Source organism: Pimephales promelas, chromosome 6 (assembly GCF_988280905.1).
Source record: "Pimephales promelas chromosome 6, fPimPro1.hap1.1, whole genome shotgun sequence".
Taxonomy (NCBI): Eukaryota; Metazoa; Chordata; class Actinopteri; order Cypriniformes; family Leuciscidae; genus Pimephales; species Pimephales promelas.
In genome coordinates this window covers 35522869-35546389 of record NC_142774.1, presented here as the reverse complement: position 1 = coordinate 35546389, position 23521 = coordinate 35522869, and the positions used below count along the sequence as shown (strand labels likewise).

Here is a 23521-nt window from a genome sequence, read left to right as displayed (position 1 = left end):
ATCATAAATAATGATGTTCAGAATCAGGTCTTGTTCACCTAATAAGGACTGATGGATTGAAAGAAGTTTTCATTGGTGTTGAAACATAAGCATCCCACCTTTATGACTGAACAACTGCCTATAAATACAGAGGATTTCAAGCAATGATCTGAGCATTGCACAACGGAGCATTACAAACAGCCGTATTGGTATGACATTTCTATATGTTTCCATTTTAAAACGTGTTATTTATTACATTATTTATAATAATGTTGATTTTAATAGGACTTTGTCAACATGTGGATTTCTGCAACGTTCCTTCTTTTTGCATTGGCTGTTAATGGAGTCATCAAGGTGGAATCCGCAGGTACACTGTAAAAAAAAACACTGTTTTTTCTTCAGTCAAATCAATTTGGATAATTTATGTGGTTCAGAAAACATAATATTTTTAGTTTCTGATTATTAAATCAATCTCCTTTATTGTATTAACTAAATTTTTCAATTTCAGTAAATTTAAAGTTTTAAGGCAACCAGGTTACTTAATTTTTTAAGTTAAACCAGCAATTTTTTTTTTTTACAGATACAAGACCTTGAGTTTTTTTTGCATCTGTTCAAGCTGCAGATAATGAGGAGGTTTTCTGGTGATTTAATCACCAGAAACTCAAAATAATAAGTTATCTGAACTAAAGAAATGATTTAAGTTGATTTGACAAACGAAAAAATTTTGTGATAACAAATCTTGAAAATATTTTTTTACAGTGTAAAAACTAATCTCTCGTTTCCAGGATCCATTGGCCGAAAATGCCCTGACGGCTGGGAGAAATTTGGATCACAATGTTTTAAATATTTCAGCGAGTCTAAATCATGGGCCGAAGCAGAGGTTAATTTGTGTTTTCTGAAATGTACATGATTAAGTGCAAGTTACACTTTTTAGGTAGTGCTTCTGGGTCACCAAATAACATACACTGTTAACTGTGCACTTTGGTGTAAAGCTAAAAATACAGGCCGGTTAAAAATGAAGTAATTAAAAATGTTGTGAATTTGAAATTATTTCTTAATTTCGCACTGCAGTTAAAACTCTTTCTCTTTACAGCAACAATGTGTTGACCTCGGAGGGAACCTTGTATCTGTCCACAGTAAAGTCACTCACAATGTACTAAAAACCTTTGTGAAAAAAAATTCCAAAGGCTTAGGCTTCACCCGAACCTGGATTGGTGCTCATGATGCACCTCAGGTGATTCTTTTTTTACTTCCCTTTAAATATCAGTCCAACCTAAGAAAAATAATAATAATCATGCTCTGGTAAGTCATAATTATGACATAAAAAGTTAAAATTATGACTTAAAAAGTCATAATTAGACATAAATTAGAGACATAATGACATTATTTTTAATTTAACTGAATTAATTTGTCTAATGAGTATGCCTTTTAGAGTAAAAACGTCAAGATTTCATAGCATGTCATAATTTCTACTGTCATAATTACATTTGTTTTTTATGAAGCGGAAATGGGCTTCTAACCATCAGATTATTGTAAAAATGATAATGTTGAAATTAAAAAATGTTGGCTTTTGACTTTAAAAAAGTTGTGTGTTTGTTTAGACATTGCCAGTCAGCCAATTCTTATCCCAAGGCATCTTCAGACTGACGCCTTGGGAAGCATTTTGACCATGCTTCAATATTTGACGCTTTAGGCACCCTTATTAAGGCCAATTTATACTTCTGCGTAGGGTGCGCGCAGTAGGTACGGCGTACCATACGCACAGACGCGTCCCATACCGCGTACCCTTCCGCGTTGCCTGACGCGCACCTCTTCAAAAATGTAACTACACGTCGCGACGACGCGGACCGCAAGATCGGTGATTGGTCGTCTTGGTAGCATCGTATTTCCTCATACGCATTTCCGCACGTACCTTCTCACGCATTTACACACGTACTATCTTCTCCGACGTCTTCTCTCATTTCTGCCTTTCAGTTTTAGTAATTTCACTAAAATGAACTGTTTTTCCACCCCAATAAGCTCCAACTCCAACATGATCCACTCTCTTTCAGTCGCTATTGCTTGTAGTAACCTAGCCGCGAGGAATCTAAACACAGTGGAACATTAAAACCCTCCGCCGCCTCCTAGCGTTTCGGAGCAGTACTGCAGAGCAACCAATACCTGAACGCAGAAGTATAAATGCTCACAACGGCGTCGCCTACGTGCGAAGCCAACGCCGTATACTACGGCGTACCCTCGACGCAGAAGTATAAATTGGCCTTTAGAATCAGTAAGATGACGCCCTAAGATCGCGTTTAACCCAGACCTAAACCTACCTGCGTCATCTAACTGACGCTTTACCTTTAGCGTCAATTAGATGGCGCCCTAGGATCGCGTCAACTAACTGACGCTAAAGGGTGCCTAAAGAGTCAGATATTGAAGCATGGTCAAAATTGTCAGTTAGATGACGCCTTGGGATGAGAATGCGCCAGTGGTAAAGTTTTAAAGGAGGGAGTATAATCAAGTGGAAATGGAAACACATGCTTTCAATGAAGTTAATAGCCTACCTTTTTCAGGAGTTTATCTGGTTTTGGAGTGACGGATCAAAGTTTGAGTACAACGACTGGCATACTGGCGAGCCAAATAATGATGCAGGTAGAGAAAGATGTGCGGAGATGGGATATGGAGGTAATATTTCAACTGCTGTCCATATATTAAACCTACAGTATTTGACCCAAATTGTTTATTTAGAATGAATCATAAGCTGTTCCATAGGTGGATTCAAACCTTGCATGTTTTATTACACATTTATGTTTAAAGATTCCTGCTCATAGCTCTATAGCCTAATTCTGAATATCACTTTGAAATTCCACAGATGAGAATCGCTGGAATGATGCAGACTGTGGAACTCTCCTCCCCTTCATCTGTTACAGATTGGCTAGAATTGAGTTTTAATCCTAAATTTGATTGATACTAATATCTCATGTCTGTTTATCTCTGTAAGTCTTTAAATCTGATGCAACAGACATACTTTGAATTTTAATATCCATCATTGCAAAAATAAAATTTAAACTACAAATGTGCACCTTTCTTTCTTTGTTGCTATGAATCAGACACGGGGCATCTACACAGTTCAGATGTTTGTAAATCTTAAAGGGATAGTTGAGTAGGGTACACTTTGAAATTAATTTTTGATATGTTTTAGCTTACCTCAAGGGCATCCAAGTGGTGTCTTTGTTTTCTGCAGTAGTTTCAATTTTGATATTTGTAGGTCAAATTGTTCTTGTCTGTCAGTTATATAATGGAGGTCTATGGTCACCACCTCAAAGAGCATGCACAGAGAAGTCCAAATTAAACATGATTTAAAGACTTGTTAATGTAAGTACACATTGATGGCCTAAGACACGAAACAAGCGGTTTGTGTGAGAAAACAAACAGTATTTATATAGTTTTTACCTCTTGTAACCACAGCCACGTCCAAGTGATCTGAGGGCGCGGGCGCTTTGTGGCTGTGGTTACAAGAGGTAAAAAGACACCTACATCTTGGATACCCTTGATAAAACATGCCAATTTCAAAGTGAACTATCCCTTTAATGAAAAAAAAACAAAACAAAACAAAACACTTGATTTTGTATTTATCACATCTACCAGCAGAGGGTGCTGCTATTCTACCATGTTTAACAACTTTATTCATCGTATTAAAAAAAATGCACATAATAGTATAATAAAAACCACAAAGAGAAACACATTTATATAAGGTTAAACATTGAAAGTCATTTTTGATTTTCATATTTATAAAACAAATTTATTCATTTATAAAACCACTATTAAATTAATGTACTAAGTAAGATTTTGTGTTATAAAGAAATGTTTTATTTATTTCTGAGCGATTGGCAAATAGTTCCATGAAAGATGTATTGTGTCTTCTATATTTCTTTCTATATTTATAAATTTATATTAGACCTCTTTAGCAAAACAACCCATTATTGTAAAGGCTGGTTTAAAGTACATCAATTAAGCAAACAGTCCTGGCCAGAATTTGTCCCTGGTTATTTAACACTCCAGTGCTTATTGAGATCAGTGTCTGCTGAATGATAAACCAGAAACACACTATGTGTGCTTTTGTGACATCATAGGCTTTTTTGTTTATTCACTTGGGTGTGTGTTTTTGTGTAAGTGTGCGTCTGCATTGTGCTTTGTCCGACAGTTGTAATGACACTGGGATGTGTTGACTGAGAGTACCAGCCTGTCCCACTCATATTTTCCATCTTGGACAGCATTCAAAAGTGCCTCAATGCTCCCCTTAATTTGATTTGGAATTCCCATTATAATTTAAAATCTACCAGTCATGCCAGTCACTGTGGTTAAAAAATTTCAATAAACTATTAAAATGCATTATTATTATTAAAGTTGCCTGAATAGGCTACAAATTCAATTAAATAGGTTGGCTAATAGAACACCAAATTGTAGCTATATTTGTGGAAAGTATCATGTCAGAAGAGAGAGACATACATCGTAGCCTACATCGCTGTCATAAAATATATTCGGACCCTCGATAGAAATATTATTGTCAAATTAATATTAACATTAATGTCATATTATTGATATTTTGGTTGAAATTTAGTTGTTTCTCCTTAAACCTCTGGTTGTATTTGGTTATTTTAGACTGAAAAAAAATACGATTTTTTTTTTTTTTTTTTTTTTTTTACTTCATTACAATTGTATGAACGTTTTGGCACTTGCTAAAGGCTAAAACATAATACCAGATTATCTCTGTGGTCAAATATGAAATATGACCGCCATTAGGAAATTAATGGGAAATACAAATAACACACACACACACACACAGAGAGAGACTGAGAGAGAGAGAGAGAGAGAGAGAGAGAGAGAGAGAGAGAGAGAGAGAGAGAGAGAGAGAGAGAGAGAGAGAGAGAGAGAGAGAGAGACTTTTACAGTGTATCTTAAACTCTAGGCTATTAATTGAAAATAAAATAATATAATAATTGAAATATTTTTTTTTATTTGCATTATTTTTTGAAGAAGAAAATTGTGCATCAATTAGGGCAGGCGAATATTCTCTAATAACACCAAAAAAACTCAAAATACAAAATATTTAATAATAAATATTGAAACAAAAAAAGTTAATTTATTGAATTAATCACAATGTGCGAATACCAGAAGGTAGTCGTATTTTTTGATGTGTGAGAAAGAAAAAAAAAATCAAGGTAGAGGGAGAGCACAGAGATTAGCGCTTCCTGTCCTGTGATTGGCTCCTGAGCTCAGTCCGCAACAGGCTCCTCCCCTACGGCATGCTGGTGGTGTGAGTTGCTTATGTCGCTGTACTGTAGTGCAGAAAGAGGGGGAGAGAACAGAAACGAAAAGAGAGACTGTGCAAAACAGCCCCCTCCCCTCCGGGAAATGGGTCTCAGCCTGACGAGTAAGGCAAGAAACTGTATCGCTGGTGCATCTGAAGCTACACAGCTATGGAGGAAAGGTAAGACCCGAAATACAAAGAGACACATGAAGAACAGCACAGAAAGGGAGGGAGGTTTGTTGTTCTGCAGTCAGGGATTGATGTAGCAGCATCTGCGATACACCAACGCACTATGTTTCCATGGGAAGCAAGAACGGGGGTGGGGTGGAAGCAGAGGAGGAGGAGAGGAGATGGATGCTCACATATGCACTGTGATGGAAGATATTACTGTTGCGTTCGCAGGCTTGTCTCTTTAGATCAAGTGTTTGTGATGCATGTAATGCATGAAGCCTGAACCTGTTCTATTGAAGACTGCACCTCATGCAATCATGCAATATCAGGTATTTTGTAGAATGAAAGTGAATGTGTTGCATCTTTCTGATAGGCCTCACGTATAGCAAAAAATGCTACTTGTTTCTTTAGCTCTGCACCTAATCTAATATTCTGTTGATTTCAATTGTCACTGGCTTCCAATATAGTTAAATGTTTTTGCTGGCAGCTTCTAGTGTACTGATTTAGCATGATGCCAATATTGGCTTACATTCAATCAGTTTATCATAAAAATCAGACATTTTCATTTACACTAAAATGACAATATTTATATATATTTAACAAATACTGTGAGTGTGAAATATTGCATGCTTACCCAAAATAAATTAATTGGTTTCATGATTTGCCAAGCAGAAATGATGCTCTGACGTGTGAAGGAACACCATGTGGTTTTGACATAGGAGGCACTCTCCATGATTAGGGAACATAGCACAAAGCAATAGAGGCACAAATCTTACCATAGTTGTTAAGTTCTCTAAGGCTATAGTATGTTCAGGCTGCCAGCAAAATAAAAATCGGATTTGTTTGATATTTAAAAGTCTGCACAGCAAAATAACAAAACATTTGGAGGTGGTTTTAAATGGGATTCAGATTTTGTGACTCAGAACTGCTCAAATCAGATTTCAAATGGACTTTTGTGTCACTCTTAACACGACACACAATGATAACTGACTAATTTGCGTACTACTCACTATTTTGCTATAGAAAGATATGAGAAAAATGTTAAGAGTAGTATGTTAGTATGCCGATCCGAATTGAGCAAATGTCAAAACCGTTTAAAACATTCGAAGTATTCATATAGTGTTTAAACGGGACGATTTCTGCATTTTCTTGTGCGATTTCTGCACCACGACTTGATAGACTGCTTATTTGGAGGGCGAGATGATGCACCTCCATTTTTCCCGAATCTGTTGGCACGCCTACATCATTTATGGTTATGTCTCTGGACACACAAATCTTATTTGGTCACTTGCAATTAATAGAGCAGACAGTCTGCCTGAAAAGATCTGATTTGAGGAATAAATCTAATTTGCCTGCAGTCTGAACATAGCCTAAGTTTTGTCAAAATCCAGATGAGAGACTGGTTCTGCGACAGCTTCAGTGGCGTTTGACTGGAGCACACAAAACATGGAGCAGAAAACACATGCTTCCTCATTTGGGCACCTTTAGCATTAACCCTGTGTCTGTCTGAAGGCATCTGGCAATCCTTATGTAGATTTGATCTTATTTTATATGACCACACAAGAACTGGTGGCCTTCCTACATTGTTCTTCAAGCCTTTACCACAGAAGTTCATGTAAATGATCCTCCTTTCTTGAGGATGTTTCATCTGAGTTAATCACCCCACCAAGAAATCATAAACATATGACAAAAGTATGGTGGTGGACCTCTTTATGTAATTTAGGTACCTTAACTATCTTCTGATTAAAGCAAACTAGGGCTGCAACAACTAATCGATAAAATCGATTATAATCGATTATGAAAATCGTTGTCAACGAATGTCGTTATCGATTAGTTGGTCTGATTACGTCACGGGGATTGTTTACATGGAACATGCGCTTCTTAAATGCGCTTCATGAGGCGCACATGCAGTCTCTCTCCCTCGCCGCTCTACCCTGTCTCGCGCGCGCAACACGGACGGTTTGGAGCACATTATCTTCTGTCTCGCATGCGCACTCTTGATTCCGTGAGTTTGAACTAATTTGCGGGCATCAGGAAACCGCTATCAATATGCAGCATACACGAAAATCATTCACCTTTCGGTAAATTCGCCGTTTTGAAACTAAAATAGGTGACCGACGTTAATCGTGTATACTTTATGAAGCCATACTATAGTATAATGTGAGATAGAAATGTATATTTAAGTCATTAAATTCAAGTTAACGTAAGCTTTTCCCTCCACTGCGGCTGTCAGTCATTCTCTATTCGGTGTTCAAACAGCGCGTCGCGTTACAACAGTTAACATGATGATCTCTTTCCAAGATGATTCAATGTTATTATTATAATTGATCCGTAGATAAAGGTCTATGATGGTTTTGAAATCTTATTAATAGCCTTTCTTGTTCTGTCCTATCTATTATATTTTGCTTCCTCACTAAACAGCTGTGCTTTACATTTAAAACAGCTGTGCATCTGATTTTTACGATGTTTTTCATGAATGTATAACAACAATACAAAGAGCAATGTGTAACGTTTTACCAGAGTTAGTGCTACACTTATTGTCTCTTATTTGTTCCCCACTAAGGAATGTTTTTTCACTAAATGTTTAGATTTTATAAAATTATTGTGCACTTGTGATATTTCTAGGCTAAGTTATGCTGAGTTATCCACTAATCTAGTTTACAATAGCATTTTTGTCATAGGTTATGGTCATATATATTTTTTTAATTTGTTGTTTTTCTTTATAATGAAGTTATCTGTATTAAGTGGATTGTTTAACACACAAAAGAGTGTGGTTTTTAGGGTTTTATTTTGTTATAATAAACAAAAAAGAAATATAATTTTTTATCCGATTAATCGATTAATCGAAAAAATAATCGTCCGATTAATCGATTATCAAAATAATCGTTAGTTGCAGCCCTAAAGCAAACTGGGAGTGAAGTGGGTGTTTCTTATTTATACTTCCAGGCCTTTTCCCAATACTAAACACACGTGTTACAAAAAATGTATGCCACAGATGCACAAATTACAAATTGTAACTTCTGTGTCGTGCAAAATTGTATAACCCCGCAGAATCCTGTATCCCGCCTCCTCCCGGACCCCCAGTGAAAGCCGATTGTAATGTTTGTTTATTGCGATATCTTTTAGATTAGGATTTCCCTAACTGGGGCTAGAGTTATGAAAATAGTTGATGAAAAGCTAATAATATAATAAAAAGTAAGATTGAAATAAATGGATAAATGTTCAAATAAAAATGATAAAAATAAAACACATACTTAAAATATATATATTTAATGTTTTACCTATATGTGACCATTAACCAACATCTAAGAAACTTTAAAAAAAAATGTGTTGTTACATGATTGAAATAATATTCAGGGGTAGTAAATATGTTAGGGGTTCATTCACCGCTATTTCACGACCAATTCGTAAGAATTCGTACAAGTGATTTAAAAGCGGTTGATTCGTACTAATTCATACGACCACACGTACGAATTCGTATGATTCGTCTAAAACCATGTGATGGGTTGGTTTAGGGGTAGGTCATTCTTACGAATTCATACGAATTGGCCAACTCGTAAAATATGTACGATTTAGCAAAAATCGAGTGAGGTCGTATGAATTGTTACAAATTAGCCACCTCGTAAAATTTGTACGAATTGCAGTGAGATCGGGTTGGTTCATTCGACAAAAAAGTTTGGGAATCCCAGTTATATTCAAAATAGCAATTCTAAATTATCTTTTGTAGCAACGGCTGCTAAGCTACTTGGCTAATCGGCTAGCAGTATGTTAAGGTAGCTAGTTATTCAGTTATACTACTAAGACAACAGATTAATTAGATAGTAGTATGTTAAGGTAACAGGCTAAATAATTAGCTCAGTTAACCAGTTAGCTAGAAAACGTCTTTGTAGGGTGCTGATGTTGACTATCAACATTTTTTAAAAGCTTAGCACCTCCAATGACTGACCACTATTTTTCAGACCCTATTTTATACCACATTTGTGGGAATTTTCCTTTTTATGCTTTGTAGCATGTAACGCTGGCTGTAAAAGCTCATGATTATGACATGTTACTGTGCCTTCATGAGAATGACATGTATTTTTAGGTCTGTAACTGTAACAGGAAAACTATCGGGTGCTCTTGGATCTTCTGTCCAGAATGCATGAGTGGTTTTACCCTGGGGAGATTCTGCTTCAGTAACTCTAAATAGTCCTTCACAAAATCGCTTGCTTGTCTTTGCCAGGATCCTTATGGTTAACGTTCCTTGTCCTTTGTCTTTATGATCTCTGAGATCGAAAGAGGGGCTCTGGTTCTAACACTGAGAGCTTTTTGTGATAGAAATGGTATTGTCTGAAGAGTAATGACATATGGCAGCTCAATATTCCATTTCCTTGTATTACGTCATGTTTTTTTTCCTCCATCCGATCCAATTCCCCTGTGACCTCATTCACATCCAGTGTTAATTCCCAAGCAACTTTTTTTTATCAGTATTTACAAAAGTAGTTTTCATTTTTTAGGGATTATGTGAGGTACTATCACAACATATTGCTTATTTAAATATGAGTGCATACTGATTCAAACCTCAGGAAACACAAAGCATGATTGTGACCCCATTCCAGTTACCTTTTTAATTAAACCTTAAAAGCATTGTGGGATGTTACTGACGGTAGGAATAATACAAAGCTTTACAGATTTGAACATTTTTAGTCATTTAATCATGCTCTGCCTAAATTCCCTTTAGTCTAAGTGAGTGCCGATGATAAATCAGTAACAAAGATCACAGTAAACCTCAAAAAAGGACTTTTTTGTTTGTTTGGAACAGGACTCTGAGGACTTGGAAGTGTTTGTTCATGCATTCTGTCCTCTTGTCTGGGTCAGAATATTACAACCTTCTGTAAATTATTGATGTGGTGAAGAGTAAATATATTTAAATATATCTAGCTCAGTCTTACATAGTTGCTTCATTTTTTTATTTTTGGGGGATTTAATGTTTTTTTCCTCTTATTTCTTCTTGTGGGTTGTCGCAGTAAACACTACTGGTCAAAGATTCGAAAATGTATGGGCGAATCATTCCGTTTGCCATTTTGCAACATTGGACGTTTTCAAAACAAATTTCCCCCAAGTGCATCGAACGGGTGAGTTGAAACTCATTATAATATGCAAAACTGTTATCCACTTACAGGAGTGGGCGTTTACTTCCAAGTCTTCAGTGCGAGACGCCCATACAAACCGAGCGTTTTTCAGCTAGGCTCAAAACTAGGGTAGAAAATAGCCTATTATTTATTCATTTTGATGTTTTTGAATGCAAAAACCAAGCGAACGTCATAAGTTGACCTCAGACTACAATATAATAAAATTTAAAAAGCCAGTTCATGACCCCTTTAATATGCTTATTTGCTCAAAGAGAGAGTTCTTATTATCAATGTTGAAAATGGTTGTTCTGTTTAATATTTTTGTGGAAAAATAGTATACAGGATAGAAGCATCTAAAGCATTTCTTTGAATTGGAAATCTTTTGTAACATCTCACAAAGTTCAGATTATATAAACCAGTACCATATAACATTCCTTCATGACATCAAGAAGCATACTTTAGCCTTTGAGACTGTGCTCATTAACGGGCTTTCAGCACATTAATTATATGTATTTATTTACAGACATTATTCATGTGATTGCAGCACTTGTGAATTGACATTTTAGGTTACCATAGTAACCTTTATGTAAATTTGTGTGTAACCCAGATTTTTAAGTCTCTCGTCTGTTCCAAGTTGATTTGTCATGGTGTCATTGCAATACCATGTTCTTTTGACATGTACCACGGTAATGTCATGTCATGTATCGTGTATCTAAGATCTTGCCTGCTTTTCTACATGTTCAGTGTTTCCTCCATATGTGTGATTTAATCACTAATCTCTCTTTTCTCTGTAGAGCCCAGTATCAAATGAGGGGAGATTGTGATTGGCCCCTGCAACCTGTGGTGTATTTGTGTCTCCAGTGGATACCTTAATAATCTTCAATAAAATATAAAAACACACACTCGCATGCACAACGCCTGAGCTTCATCTCTCTAAGGTGAGAAACACTTTAAATCAGAGTCAGACCCGATTTCTTCATCTGCTGTATGCTTAAATGTCGGCATGGAACGAAAGTTGCGATCATCTGTTCATTCCTATTGTGACGTATATCCGAGTTAAACGGCTTCTTGAATAAGAAAAAAATAAATTTTGGCCATTGCATTATTTTAGTTTTAACATAGTTTTATAAATATTTTGAATTAGCTTTTGTTTTTAAAATTTTTAGTTTTAGTTTTTTAGTTATTTCGTTATGTGCATTTGTCAATAAAATATTGCTATTTAGGTTTAATACATTTTTTTTTATTTCAGTTTTAGTTAGTTTTTATTGATTTCCATTAAATAATTTCAGTGCTTAAACTTATTTCAATTTTTTTTTTTTACTTATTTATGTTTTATTTCAGCTTTATTTAAATTAACAGAAATGTTTAAATAGTTTTTGTTAATAATAATAACAACAACGCTGGTCCATCAGGAATTAATTTCCTTTTTATGGTGTCTGCTCTAAATATTAGCAACATTTTCAAATATTAATATGACATTATTTTCCCTATATTCTATATTGTTATAAAGCCATTTGGAAACTAATAGTGACATATTTTGGCATGCTATTGGCATGCAAAGTTTAAACATGCAATTTAGTTTTAGACATTCAGTTTTACTGTTTCTCCACCTTTCTTGGCATAGGCTTCACTATGGAAGCCTGTTTCCATCCCAGACTAAAAAATATAAAAGGTAATTGTGAAATATTGCTTAAAATAAGAAATAAAATCACAGTTGTTAAATATAGTCACAATTACAAAACAATAACGTTGAAATTATTTGATATGAGTGATCAAACTACTTTTTCCACAAACAATGTGCCATCATAACTCTTACTTCAGGATGTCCCAAAAATGTTTTCTTCCTGTTTCAGGTTTGTGCTTTCTGCATCCTTGTATTGTGGATGCAGTTACACCCTCCAACCGCATGGAGGCGCAGCAAGCTTCTCCTGATAGCAGCAGTGAGGAATGTACTGTACTAGAGGCTCTGCCTGGCAAGGGAACAACACTAATTTGCTCTCAACACAAAGGAAAAGTGAGACATCTTTCAGTACACTCGCACACATAAACACAAACTGACTCACACCACAAAATGATTGCACAGATGGGTGCAATGTCTCACATGCAGTGTATTTCCCACGAGCATAAGCTTTCTGTCCCAGATAACAAGTGTACACTGATCTCAGCTGGGTGCTCTATAAATATCATAAGTTGAAAGAGGCAGCTAGTGTCCTCATTGGATAGAAAATATTTAGGATGACCGTTCATATGTTAGGTACTCACAACTTGCATAATAATGGATATTTTTTTTGGAAAGTTTGTATCATTATTGATGTATATTAGGACATGCATCACCTGAAGTTGATTTATAAATATTGTTGAAAAAGATAATAAGCTTCTGTTCAAGCATCACAAGACAAAACTGTTCTGAAGGAAGGATCAATGGAAAGGCCATCACAGTAAATAGAAAGGGATTGATTTCGGCATAGCAGTCATCTAGAACAGTGGTTTACTCTTATGGCTTTTTCAATAACCAGTACTTAAGAACATACAGCATTATCAAATGAATATAGTTTCAAAAGAAGACGTTTCTGACCTTTGGATTCCACTGTGTGGATTTAATTTACGTATAGGAAATTTTTGTTGACACACATACATACTGTATTTTTAACTCATACATAAATGTTTGTTAGAAAAATAAAGAGTAAATGTTAGTACGGAAGCGTATTGCATTCACTTGAAGAAAAAAAATGTACTCTGTTTTTCTGAATTAATGAGTTAATTATCTCAGAATTATGAGAGAATTTTTTCATGGAAAAAAGTTTTCATGTTTTTGAGATAATCAAGTCATTAATTCAGAAAAAACAGAGCAAAAACTTTTTCCCATGAAAAATTATCTTGTAATTCTGAGATAATTAACTCGTTAATTCAGAAAAAAACAGAGCAAACAATTTTTTTCCATGAAAAGTTATCCCGTAATTCTGAGATAATTAACTTGTTAATTCAGAAAATCGGAGCAAAAACCTTTTTTACATCAAAAATTATCTTGTAATTCTGAGATAGTTCACTTTTTAATTCAGAAAAACAGAGCAAAACATTTTTTCCATGAAGTTATCTTGTAATTCTGAGATAATTAACTCGTTAATTCAGAAAAACAGTCGATTTTTTTTCTTCAAGTGAATGCAATATGCTTCCGTATATTAGAAATATTTCAATAGAAATACATTTTGTAAAAATTAAATAGCAAATATTAAAAAAATTCAAATACATTTTTTAAAATCAAATACAATTAGAATTACAAAATAGAAAATGACATGTTTTAGTACATTTTAGGGTGTTTAAATTTCTGCATTAATACAGAAGTTCTGTCACTAAACTCTAAACTCTAGTCATCTCTATAGGACGCAGCTGATTAGTTCCTGCTCTATATCATGCTTTCAGAAACCCTCCTTCTTCCCCAGCTCCACCTGCATAGATCTGCTACGGGTGTTCAGAACATGTATTTATTGGCAGTCTCGTAGCGCAGCAGCAGCAGCAGCGTAGCAGATCTATTCCACCAAGACCAAACATGTTTCATTCTCATGTCCAATACCATGCCAAACACTCAGAGAGTCGTCATGACAGAACTTTAATGTGCTGTTTTCAGGTGTCTGCGCGGTACTGTTTGGCATGCGAGATTGCAATATGTGAGGACTGTATGAAGGGAGAACATTCTGAACACCCCACTGATTCCCTGGAAAATATTGTGGACCAACAACTAGCGGCACTTCAGGACAGAGTGGATTCAGCTAAGAACAGGTGAGCTGAGCCCATGATGCCCATCACGTCACTCTCAGTACAGTCAAATAAATAGATTTTTATGGCGCTTTTCCGCTACACAGTACCATCTCGACTCGACTCGACTCGCCTTTGTTTGGTTTTCCACTGTGGAAAAGTTGGCCTACTAAAAGGCCTACCTTATGTGCATTATTATATTTTATAATGCTTTCACCTGGCAATAAGATCAATTTAACTACACTTTTTACAATATTTAAAACCATTCCACAGATTTTACCTTACATCAGTACAGATAATTTGAAAAATCTTCTCTTGGCACAAGGAAAAACAATTCCATCGTCTAATTGCTTGATTCATTAAGTGATTGCTTAGTGATTTACTATTGATGTCTGCAGTAATGGTTGATGGATGACTGGATGGTTAATGGACATATTTAACTTACAGGCTTCCTCAGATAAGAGAAGCAGTTCAGTGTTTGAGAGACATTCTGCAGCAGCTGGTCACTCAGCGGATCTCCATAGAGGAGGACATCCACTCCTCCTTCAGCGAGCTGCACAAAACTCTGGACACGCGCAAGAGCGTCCTGCTCATGGAGCTGGAAGTCACTTATGGACTGAAGCAGAAGGTTTGTTGACATTACACAGGAGACACAACTGATTTCAATAGAGTTTGGTGTTGGTATTAAATGCTAATAAGCATCAACATATTACCTTGCACAAATATTTTTCATATTAGTCAATTAGTCAAAAATTGAATAGTAACACTTTAAAAAAAATCCATTTGTTAACATTAGTTAATAAGAACCAACAATGAAAAATACTTCTGAAGCATTTATTAATCTTTAATAAATTTAATACATTTATTAATACATTATTAAAATCAAAAGTTGTAGCTGTTAATATTAGTTGTATTTTTATTAACTAACATTACCAAAGATTAAATACTGAAACAAATGGATTGCTCATTTTAGTTAATATGAACTAATGGGATTTTATTGTAAAGTGTTACCAAATAAATTATGATATATTAATTTACATATATTTGCTTTATACTACAAATAAAAAGTTTGAGGTTAGTAAGATTATTTAAATATTTTTGATGTCTTTTTTCTCACCAAGGCTGCATTTATTTATTTATTTATTTTTAAATACAGTGAAAACTATTTTTGAAATTTCATTACAAATTAAAAAAACTGTTTTTTTTACTTTATATATTTTATAATGTAATTTATTTCAGTTATTAAAACTGAATTTTCAGCATCCAGTCTTCAGTAATCATTCTAACAAAATGATTTGCTACTCAGGAAACATTTATTATTATCAATGTTGAAAACAGTTATTATTTTAGTATTTTATATTTATATATTTTAGTGGAATCATTTATTTGAAATAGAGATCTTTTACTGTCACTTTTATCAATTTAATGCATCCTTACTGACTAAAAGTATTAATTTCATTAAAAAAAAACATTAGTTTATTTATTTTTCTTACATATTAAAGTATATTAGTACATTCATTTGATATAAATAAATTAAATATAGATCAAAAATAAAACATCTCCTCTGTGTTGTTTTGTGTATCCTAAAGGTTCTGCAGGCTCAGCTGGACACTCTTCTACAGGAGGAGGCTGCCATCAACCGTAACTGCAGCCTGACCGACGAGGCCCTGGACGGGGCAAACAAGGCTGTCGTTTTGCAGACCCACAAAGACGTAGGAGAGAGACTGAGTGACCTTGCCAGCCAGGGCCTTCCTCTTCAGCCTGAGGAGAACGACCAGCTGGATCTCATAATGGAGATCGAAGGGCTTCGCAAGTCCATGCACAACTTGGGCACTATCGTCACCACCAATGCCGTGGCCAGTCAGAGCGAGGCGTCTGGGGAGGGTCTGGAACAGTGTGTTGTGGGCCATCCGGCATCTGTCATCATAACCACAAGGGACAAGGCTGGAGGACTGTGCAAGACGGGTAACGCCATCATCTCGGCTGAAGTCTGCACGCCGGATGGAAGTGTTGCAGACGGCGAAATTGTGGACCATAAAAATGGGACGTATGAGTTCCAATACACGGTGAAGAAAGAGGGCAATTTTAGTCTAGCACTGAGACTTTATGATCAGCATATTAAAGGAAGCCCCTTCCAGTTAAAGGTCACATGCTCTCCGGATGATTCTCCAACCACCACCACTGCAGCCAATGCCGCGTCCACGGGTTCCAGCGATGGCGGGGCGCGGAAACGGAGCGCCAAGTCCCCCGGGAGCAGAAGCCGGCAGAAGGGCGTCAGGCGGGGAGGAAGCTTGTTCAGCACCCCAAAAAAGAAAGTGAACCCGATCGAGGATGACCTCATTTTTAAAATAGGTACATTCAGGAAAAGATGTAAGGCCTGTATACACTAAGGACGATTGATCTAAATATTTTCTTCTTTAATAATGATTTTTTTTCAAACTTGTATATTCAAGTTCAGTAATTTCACTTAAATAACAATTAATAGGTAATTACCATTGCCATTTAAGTGAAATCACTGAACTTAAATATACAAGCTTGTCATAAATCATCATTAAAGAAGAAAATTTCAAATGGCATTTAGAGGCTTTTGCATCTGAACTCTTCATATATATATATATATTGCTTTAATATCAGTTAAAAGTTGAGTATTTTGTAGATTTTACAAAATTACTAAATTTTTAAGTGAAATTAAAGTAAAAAAATAGGTATAAATATAAAATCTAATTCAAAATATTAATAAAAATGTCATATAAATATATTTTTAAGTTTTTATTTTTATTTATTAGTTTTGGTTTATACAGTTTGTTATTTTAGTACTATTTTAGTACTTCGTAATATTAAACAAAAATGAGAAATGTTGCCTTGGCCACAAGCTGAATTATAAGATAACGTTTTTTTTAATATACATTTTTATTTCTGTTAACCTTTTATTTTTTCAAGCCACAAAAATGTTTTAAGGTTTTATTTTTATTGTATGTTTAGTTAACAATGATAACCCTGCACCAAACTAGTACATTCAGTACCATTCAAAAATATCTTTTATTACTTAAAACAGACCATGATATATATATATATATAACGTTCAAAAGAACATCATTTATTTGAAATGGCAATCTTTTTAACATTAAAATTTTCTTTCTTTCTTAATTTTCTTATTTTCTAACAGTCTTTACTGTTACTTTTGATCAATTGAATGCATCTTTGCTAAATAAGTATTAATTTTCTTTAAAAAAAAAATAAAATAGTAATAAACTTACAGCCCCCTAACTTTTGAACAGTGGTGTGTTTCCAGCATGGGAATGCATGTTAGCATGCATATTTGAACCCAATCTAACCTTATAAATAAACCTGAATAAAATCAGAAGAATATTTTTAGGTTATATGACCTATATTTTAGAAAAAAAATCCCTGATAATCCCTTCTTCAAAAAAAAAATCTTCACAAAGTCATCTGTTATCTTCAGCCCAAGTCTTTTACATTCATAGGAACAAAAGGGAGGAATAAAGGAGAGTTCACTAACCTCCAGGGAGTAGCAGCTTGTTCAACAGGAAAGATCTTAATTGCCGACAGTAACAATCAGTGTGTGCAGGTAAGAACGCCCTGTTATTGTCAAACATGCAAACTCTAGGTACAGTATATCTTTATACACAGATTCTCTGTTGATCAGATATTTTCAAATACGGGAGAGTTTCAAAGCCGGTTCGGGGTACGTGGCCGGTCACCGGGACAACTGCAGCGGCCCACTGGAGTCGCTGTGCATCCAAATGGGGACATCATCATTGCTGACTATGACAATAAGTGGGTTAGCATCTTCTCCAGCGAGGGCAAATACAAGGTCAGTGATATTTAGTTATTACAAGCAAATTTAGAATTTGAAATGAAACTGGAGTTTAAATAATAATAATGTTGTTCCTATTTTTCTAAAGGCCAAGCTGGGCTCAGGAAGGCTGATGGGTCCGAAGGGAGTGTCTGTGGATCAGAACGGTCATGTTATCGTTGTGGACAACAAGGCTTGTACGGTTTTCATCTTCCAGCCCAGCGGGAAACTCGTCACTAAGTTTGGCAGCCGGGGAATCGGCGACAGACAGTTTGCAGGTATGTGCATATCTACAGCAGTCAAGATGCTTTGCAACAGACAGATGCACATTTTCTACTTAATTGTGTAATTTTATCATTCTATGGTTCTGTATCCTTGCCCTTTCTTTCCATGTAGGCCCACACTTTGCAGCAGTGAACAACAACAATGAAATAATCATCACAGACTTTCATAACCATTCTGTCAAGGTAAGGGGGGGCGAGACGCCCAAAATTCAACCCGAAAATAGTCATATATAACCATTGCAATAACTCTGAAGCTATTCAGTTAAGGTAAAAAAACATAGTGCTGCTTTAACATTGCTGACCCTCTGCTTAGACATATTGTAGGAAAATTATTTGATCTCAGAGTTATTAAAAAAACATTATTATTAATTAATTAATTTTAACTAATATAAATCAAAATAAAAGTAATATCAAATTAAAATACACACATTATTTTACAGTATGTGTACTTTCATTGTACTTACCTAAGACAATAGTGGGTAATATTAGGTAACTACTGTACATGGGTCTAGGTTCAGGGTTAGTAGTACCTAGTTATTGCAATAACTATAATAAGTACATAGTATTTACAAGTGTTATCAATATTTCCATGATGTTACATGAACAAAATACAACTTTTTGTCTTTTGTTCCTAATGTATATTTTGTACTGTATAAAATTTTCTTATGTCATAATATTACTTAATACTCTCTTATAGGTATTTAATGCAGATGGTGAATTCTTGCTGAAATTTGGCTCAAACGGTGAAGGCAACGGCCAGTTCAATGCTCCCACAGGGGTTGCTGTGGATGTCAATGGGAACATTATTGTGGCAGACTGGGGAAACAGTCGAATACAGGTAATGAGTTGTTGTGAATGTGCTATGGTAATTATGGTAAATACCAAAAGCTGACGTGGAAAATGCACATGAACACCCCCTCATGTGGTTACCACTGGGCAACTCGTAGAATATTTTGATGGACGACTTGCCGAGATGAGATAACCTTTGACCATTTCAAAATGGCGGAGAGCACCGCGAGAGTCGAAAATAGTAAAAAAAATTATATACTATTCATGATCTAGAAAATATACAGCATATTATTTACCTTTTGAGTTTTGATAAATCATTTTCTTGCTGTAGCAGATGACTTAAGCAATCTAAAATAGTTTTAGCTAAATAACAGGTCTGGATCTCCATCTTTTTACCACATTACGACAACAAAATCGCTTGAACGCAACACACTGGTAAATACCAGTTCACACGTGAAAGCAGCATAACTTCACAGACAGAACTTGTAAAAAATAATATTTAAGGTGAAGTCACACTCCCACCACCCTGTCTAGAAAATCTAGCCTGAAACATTTAACTAGTACCTTACAAGCTAACGTAAGCCAAGCCCGTCTCCAATAGGTTACCTTTGCGGAAGGAACTTTGTTTCTGAAAAGAAAAGGAAATGAATTTGAAAAAGGTTGATGAATTCATACAGGTATTGGAACAACTTGAGGATGAGTAAATGATGACAGAATTTTCAACTTTCAGGTTAATTTTTGGTATGTTTTAGCTTACCTCAAGGGCTTGTCATTCTCAGGTGTTTGACGGAAGTGGATCGTTCCTGTCCTACATCAACACCGCTGCCGACCCTCTCTACGGGCCGCAGGGCCTCGCTTTGACCTCGGATGGCCATGTTGTGGTGGCTGATTCTGGGAACCATTGCTTTAAAGTGTACCGCTACCTACAATGACTTCAGAGGGACTGGAAAAAGAAACAAAGTCAAACTGTATGTGTCCAAATCTTGCACTTAATGTGATGTAATGGTATTCTCCCTCCTTGGTTTTCACATCTTTTAGTATTTGTTATAACTGTCGAATGACTCTCTAAGAAGACTAAAGCTTGTTAACTCTATTTACGGGATGCCTTGGAATGCCTTTGCCAAAGCTCCACACATTACACTGTGGAAATACTGAGACATCAGAATGCATTGGTGAGTGTATTACCTACAGTAAGCTGAAAACTACAGAAAGCTGCATGTGGGAACCATGCATGAGCCGCAAATCCAAGTCCCATCTGACTTCTCTAGATCTGACATCTCAACACTTTAGTGATACTCATAACTAATGCAGCTAAGAGAGCAGAAAGCAATATCTCACTGAATCCAAGCTTTAGCATTCCCTCTTTGACCATTTGGCTCCATTGTTTATGCATCTTAGAATCGACTAATAGACTACTAAACGTTTGGAATTATTAAGCTTTTTCTGCTCACCATGACTGCATTTATTTTATCCAAAAAATAGTAGAACCGTAATATTTTTTAATATTACAACTTCAAATAAATGTTTTCTATTTTGAAATGTATTTTTTCAAAGTTGAATATTCAGCATCATTACTTCAGTGTCACATGATCCTTTAGAAATCAGTCTAATATGATGATTTGGTGCTCAAGAAATATATCTGATTATTATCAGTGTTAATTCATATTTGCTTCTGCTTCATATTTTTGTGGAAACCATGATACACTACCATTTAAAAGTATGGGAAAAGAAACAAAAAAACATTAACACTTTTATTCATAAAGAATGCATTAAATTGTTCAAAGGACAATAAAGACATTTATAATGTTACAAAAGATTTCTAGTTCAAATATATTCTGAATTATATATATATATATATATATATATATCACAGAATTTTCTATTTATCAAAGAATCCTGAAAAAAATAAAGCAGCCAAAACTGTTTTCAACATTGATAATAATAAGAACCATTATTAAAGGATTAGTTCACTTTTGAAAACTTTTGCTGATAATTTACTCACCCCCATGTCATCCAAGATGTCCATGTCTTTCTTTCCTCAGTCGAAAAGAAATTTAGGTTTTTGATGAAAACATTCCAGGATTTTCCTCCATATAATGGACTTCAATGGAAACCGGATGGTTCAGGTCCAAAAGATTTTAGATGCTGCTTCAAATGTCTTTAAACGATATCAGACGATGAATAAGGGTCTTATCATGCGAAACGATCGGTTATTTCAAAACTTATTCCAAAAATGTAACTTTTATAAGGACAAATGCTAGCCTTGCTATATTCTGTGAGATGCGTTTGCAACGTCACGTATTACGTAATTACGTTCAAAAGGTCACGGGCGACGTAGCCGAAAGTACAGAGTCAGTGTTTACAAGTTGAACGCATATGTTGAACGTGCAAACTAACTCAAACACCGTTTACAAAAAAAGGAATTAAAAGGAAAAACAACGATGTCGGACGATTTTGATTCTGTACTTCCGGCTACGTCGCCCGTGACCTTTTGAACGTAATTACGTATTACGTGACGTTACAAACGCGCCTCAGAGAATATAGCAAGGCTAGCATTTGTCCTTATAAAAGTTACAATTTTGGAATAAGTTTTGAAATAACCGATCGTTTTGCACGATAAGACCCTTATTCATCGTCTGGTGTCGTTTAAAGACATTTGAAGCTGCATCTGAAACAGTTATTAACCGTCTTTTGATACTTGAACCATCCGGTTCCCATTGAAGTCCATTATATGGAGAAAAATCCTGGAATGTTTTCATCAAAAACCTAAATTTCTTTTCGACTGAGGAAAGAAAGACATGGACATCTTGGATGACATGGGGGTGAGTAAATTATCAGCAAAAGTTTTTTCAAAAGTGAACTAATCCTTTAATAATTGAGCATATAGAATGATTTATGGAGGATCATGTGACACTGTAGACTGGAGGAATGATGCTGAAAATTCACAGGAAAAAAACAGTTTTTTTGAATATTGCAAGATTTCATTTTTTTTTTTTAATTTTTGCAGTTTTACTGTGTTTTGATCAAATAAATGCAGTCTTGGTAAGCATAAAACATTACAAATTTTAATTATTCCAAACTTTTGACCAGTACTGTAGGCCTTATTATAGCTTCACAAACGCTGATCATATCCCACCCGTGTGTTTAATTCATTGTTTTTACTCCAATCAGTGCAACTTCAATAAGCAAACTTAACAGTGTGGAATTGAAACATCACAAATAGCATTTGAAGCATCTGTCCTGTGTAATGACCTACTGTGTGTATGTGTGTACAGTAGATTACACGACGCACTGTTGCCTTGCATACCTATAGAATGATACTAGCAGCGTACGGCTCTTTATTTAGACAATATTAGGACTCTCTATTTTCCTTACGAATATTATTAAAAACTGGAAATATCTATATATTTGTGTATGTATCGTAAATAATATTTCAGAGCAAAGAAGTTTGGGTTTCAAATGCAAACGTAGTCAAAGCCAAACATTTTCAAGGAGCTGATTTTGATCTGTCCATCATTCTTCTCCTGTGAATGCCAGAATTCTTATAGGGATTATTCATACATAGTAGTAATGATGTCATAACTTACTAGCAATAGTATTTCATCATCATTAAAATACAACGGTCATTTTTATGTTTTTGCAAATTCCAGAATGTTCACTATGTTGTTTTGGTACAGTAAGTCTGTAAATTATGCATATGGTTTAATGCGCTGATTTGCTTTATTTTCTGTATATAAGGATTGTATGTAAAGAATGTTTTGTATGTTCATCAAAAAAAAGAATTTTACTTGAATGTTATCGTTTTGTCTGTACAAAAAAAAAAAAAATCAGCCTTAACATTTACATCATGCAACATTGTTTCACTTTATTGATAAAAAGGGTTTCAGTAGTTTAATTTAATTTCATTTAGTTTATATTTTTGATGTGTGCCTGTTTACGACTTACAAAGATAACCCTGCTTGGACTGTGTTGATTTTTCTAATATTGCGGTCACATCATACCATTATCATGCTAATGTACAGCGCATTAAAAAGTGACTTTGGAAAAGCGTGTCTTGTTTTCAAAAAGAATTGATGATAAATATGACATCATTAATTTGTTACTTTAAATTTTAAAGATTTTCTCGCTATTGTCACTTAAATAGTCAAGATTCTGGCCCGGTTTCACAGACAAGGCCTTAGTTCAACTAGGCGTTTATAAATGTGCCTTAAAAAAATATTACTGGTAATTACTTGAGACGAAACAATGGCACTTACATAGGACTGAAGATTTGGGTGTTAATAAACTCTAGAGATACACTCACCCAAAGGATTATTATGAACAC

General features: G+C 35.1%; 2 protein-coding genes across 3 annotated transcripts; both read left to right on the top strand.

Moving 5' to 3' along the window:
- Positions 1–33: 33 nt before the first annotated feature.
- On the top strand, positions 34–3031 carry eslec (eosinophil lineage-specific marker). The gene is made up of 6 exons (XM_039652903.2): positions 34–188; positions 265–346; positions 765–859; positions 1073–1213; positions 2535–2646; positions 2834–3031. The coding sequence occupies exons 2-6, from the start codon at positions 277–279 to the stop codon at positions 2911–2913; spliced, it is 498 nt and encodes a 165-aa protein (XP_039508837.2). The 5' UTR covers positions 34–188; positions 265–276; the 3' UTR covers positions 2914–3031.
- A 2233-nt stretch (positions 3032–5264) lies between these two features.
- Positions 5265–23247, top strand: trim2b (tripartite motif containing 2b). Of its 2 annotated transcripts, XM_089132501.1 has the most exons (13): positions 5265–5452; positions 11349–11492; positions 12179–12226; positions 12408–12568; positions 14180–14331; positions 14755–14935; positions 15897–16659; positions 17793–17896; positions 17975–18142; positions 18234–18402; positions 18521–18591; positions 19106–19246; positions 19977–23247. In XM_089132501.1, the coding sequence occupies exons 3-13, from the start codon at positions 12187–12189 to the stop codon at positions 20127–20129; spliced, it is 2103 nt and encodes a 700-aa protein (XP_088988627.1). In that variant the 5' UTR covers positions 5265–5452; positions 11349–11492; positions 12179–12186; the 3' UTR covers positions 20130–23247. The 2 variants fall into 2 exon arrangements, with proteins under 2 accessions (XP_088988627.1, XP_039509048.2); XM_039653114.2 differs by lacking the exon at positions 12179–12226 and having other exon boundaries at positions 5266–5452.
- Positions 23248–23521: the final 274 nt, after the last annotated feature.

What these genes read in the sequence shown, in the direction of transcription:
- eslec (XM_039652903.2), top strand. Translation starts at nt 277, where the DNA reads ATGTGGATTTCTGCAACGTTCCTTCTTTTTGCATTGGCTGTTAATGGA. An exon ending in AATCATGGGCCGAAGCAGAG is followed by an intron (nt 860 to 1,072) that starts GTTAATTTGTGT and finishes TTCTCTTTACAG; the next exon opens with CAACAATGTGTTGACCTCGG. An exon ending in GTGCTCATGATGCACCTCAG is followed by an intron (nt 1,214 to 2,534) that starts GTGATTCTTTTT and finishes TACCTTTTTCAG; the next exon opens with GAGTTTATCTGGTTTTGGAG.
- trim2b (XM_089132501.1), top strand. Translation starts at nt 12,187, where the DNA reads ATGGAAGCCTGTTTCCATCCCAGACTAAAAAATATAAAAG. An exon ending in CAGACTAAAAAATATAAAAG is followed by an intron (nt 12,227 to 12,407) that starts GTAATTGTGAAA and finishes TTCCTGTTTCAG; the next exon opens with GTTTGTGCTTTCTGCATCCT. An exon ending in TTCATAACCATTCTGTCAAG is followed by an intron (nt 18,592 to 19,105) that starts GTAAGGGGGGGC and finishes ACTCTCTTATAG; the next exon opens with GTATTTAATGCAGATGGTGA.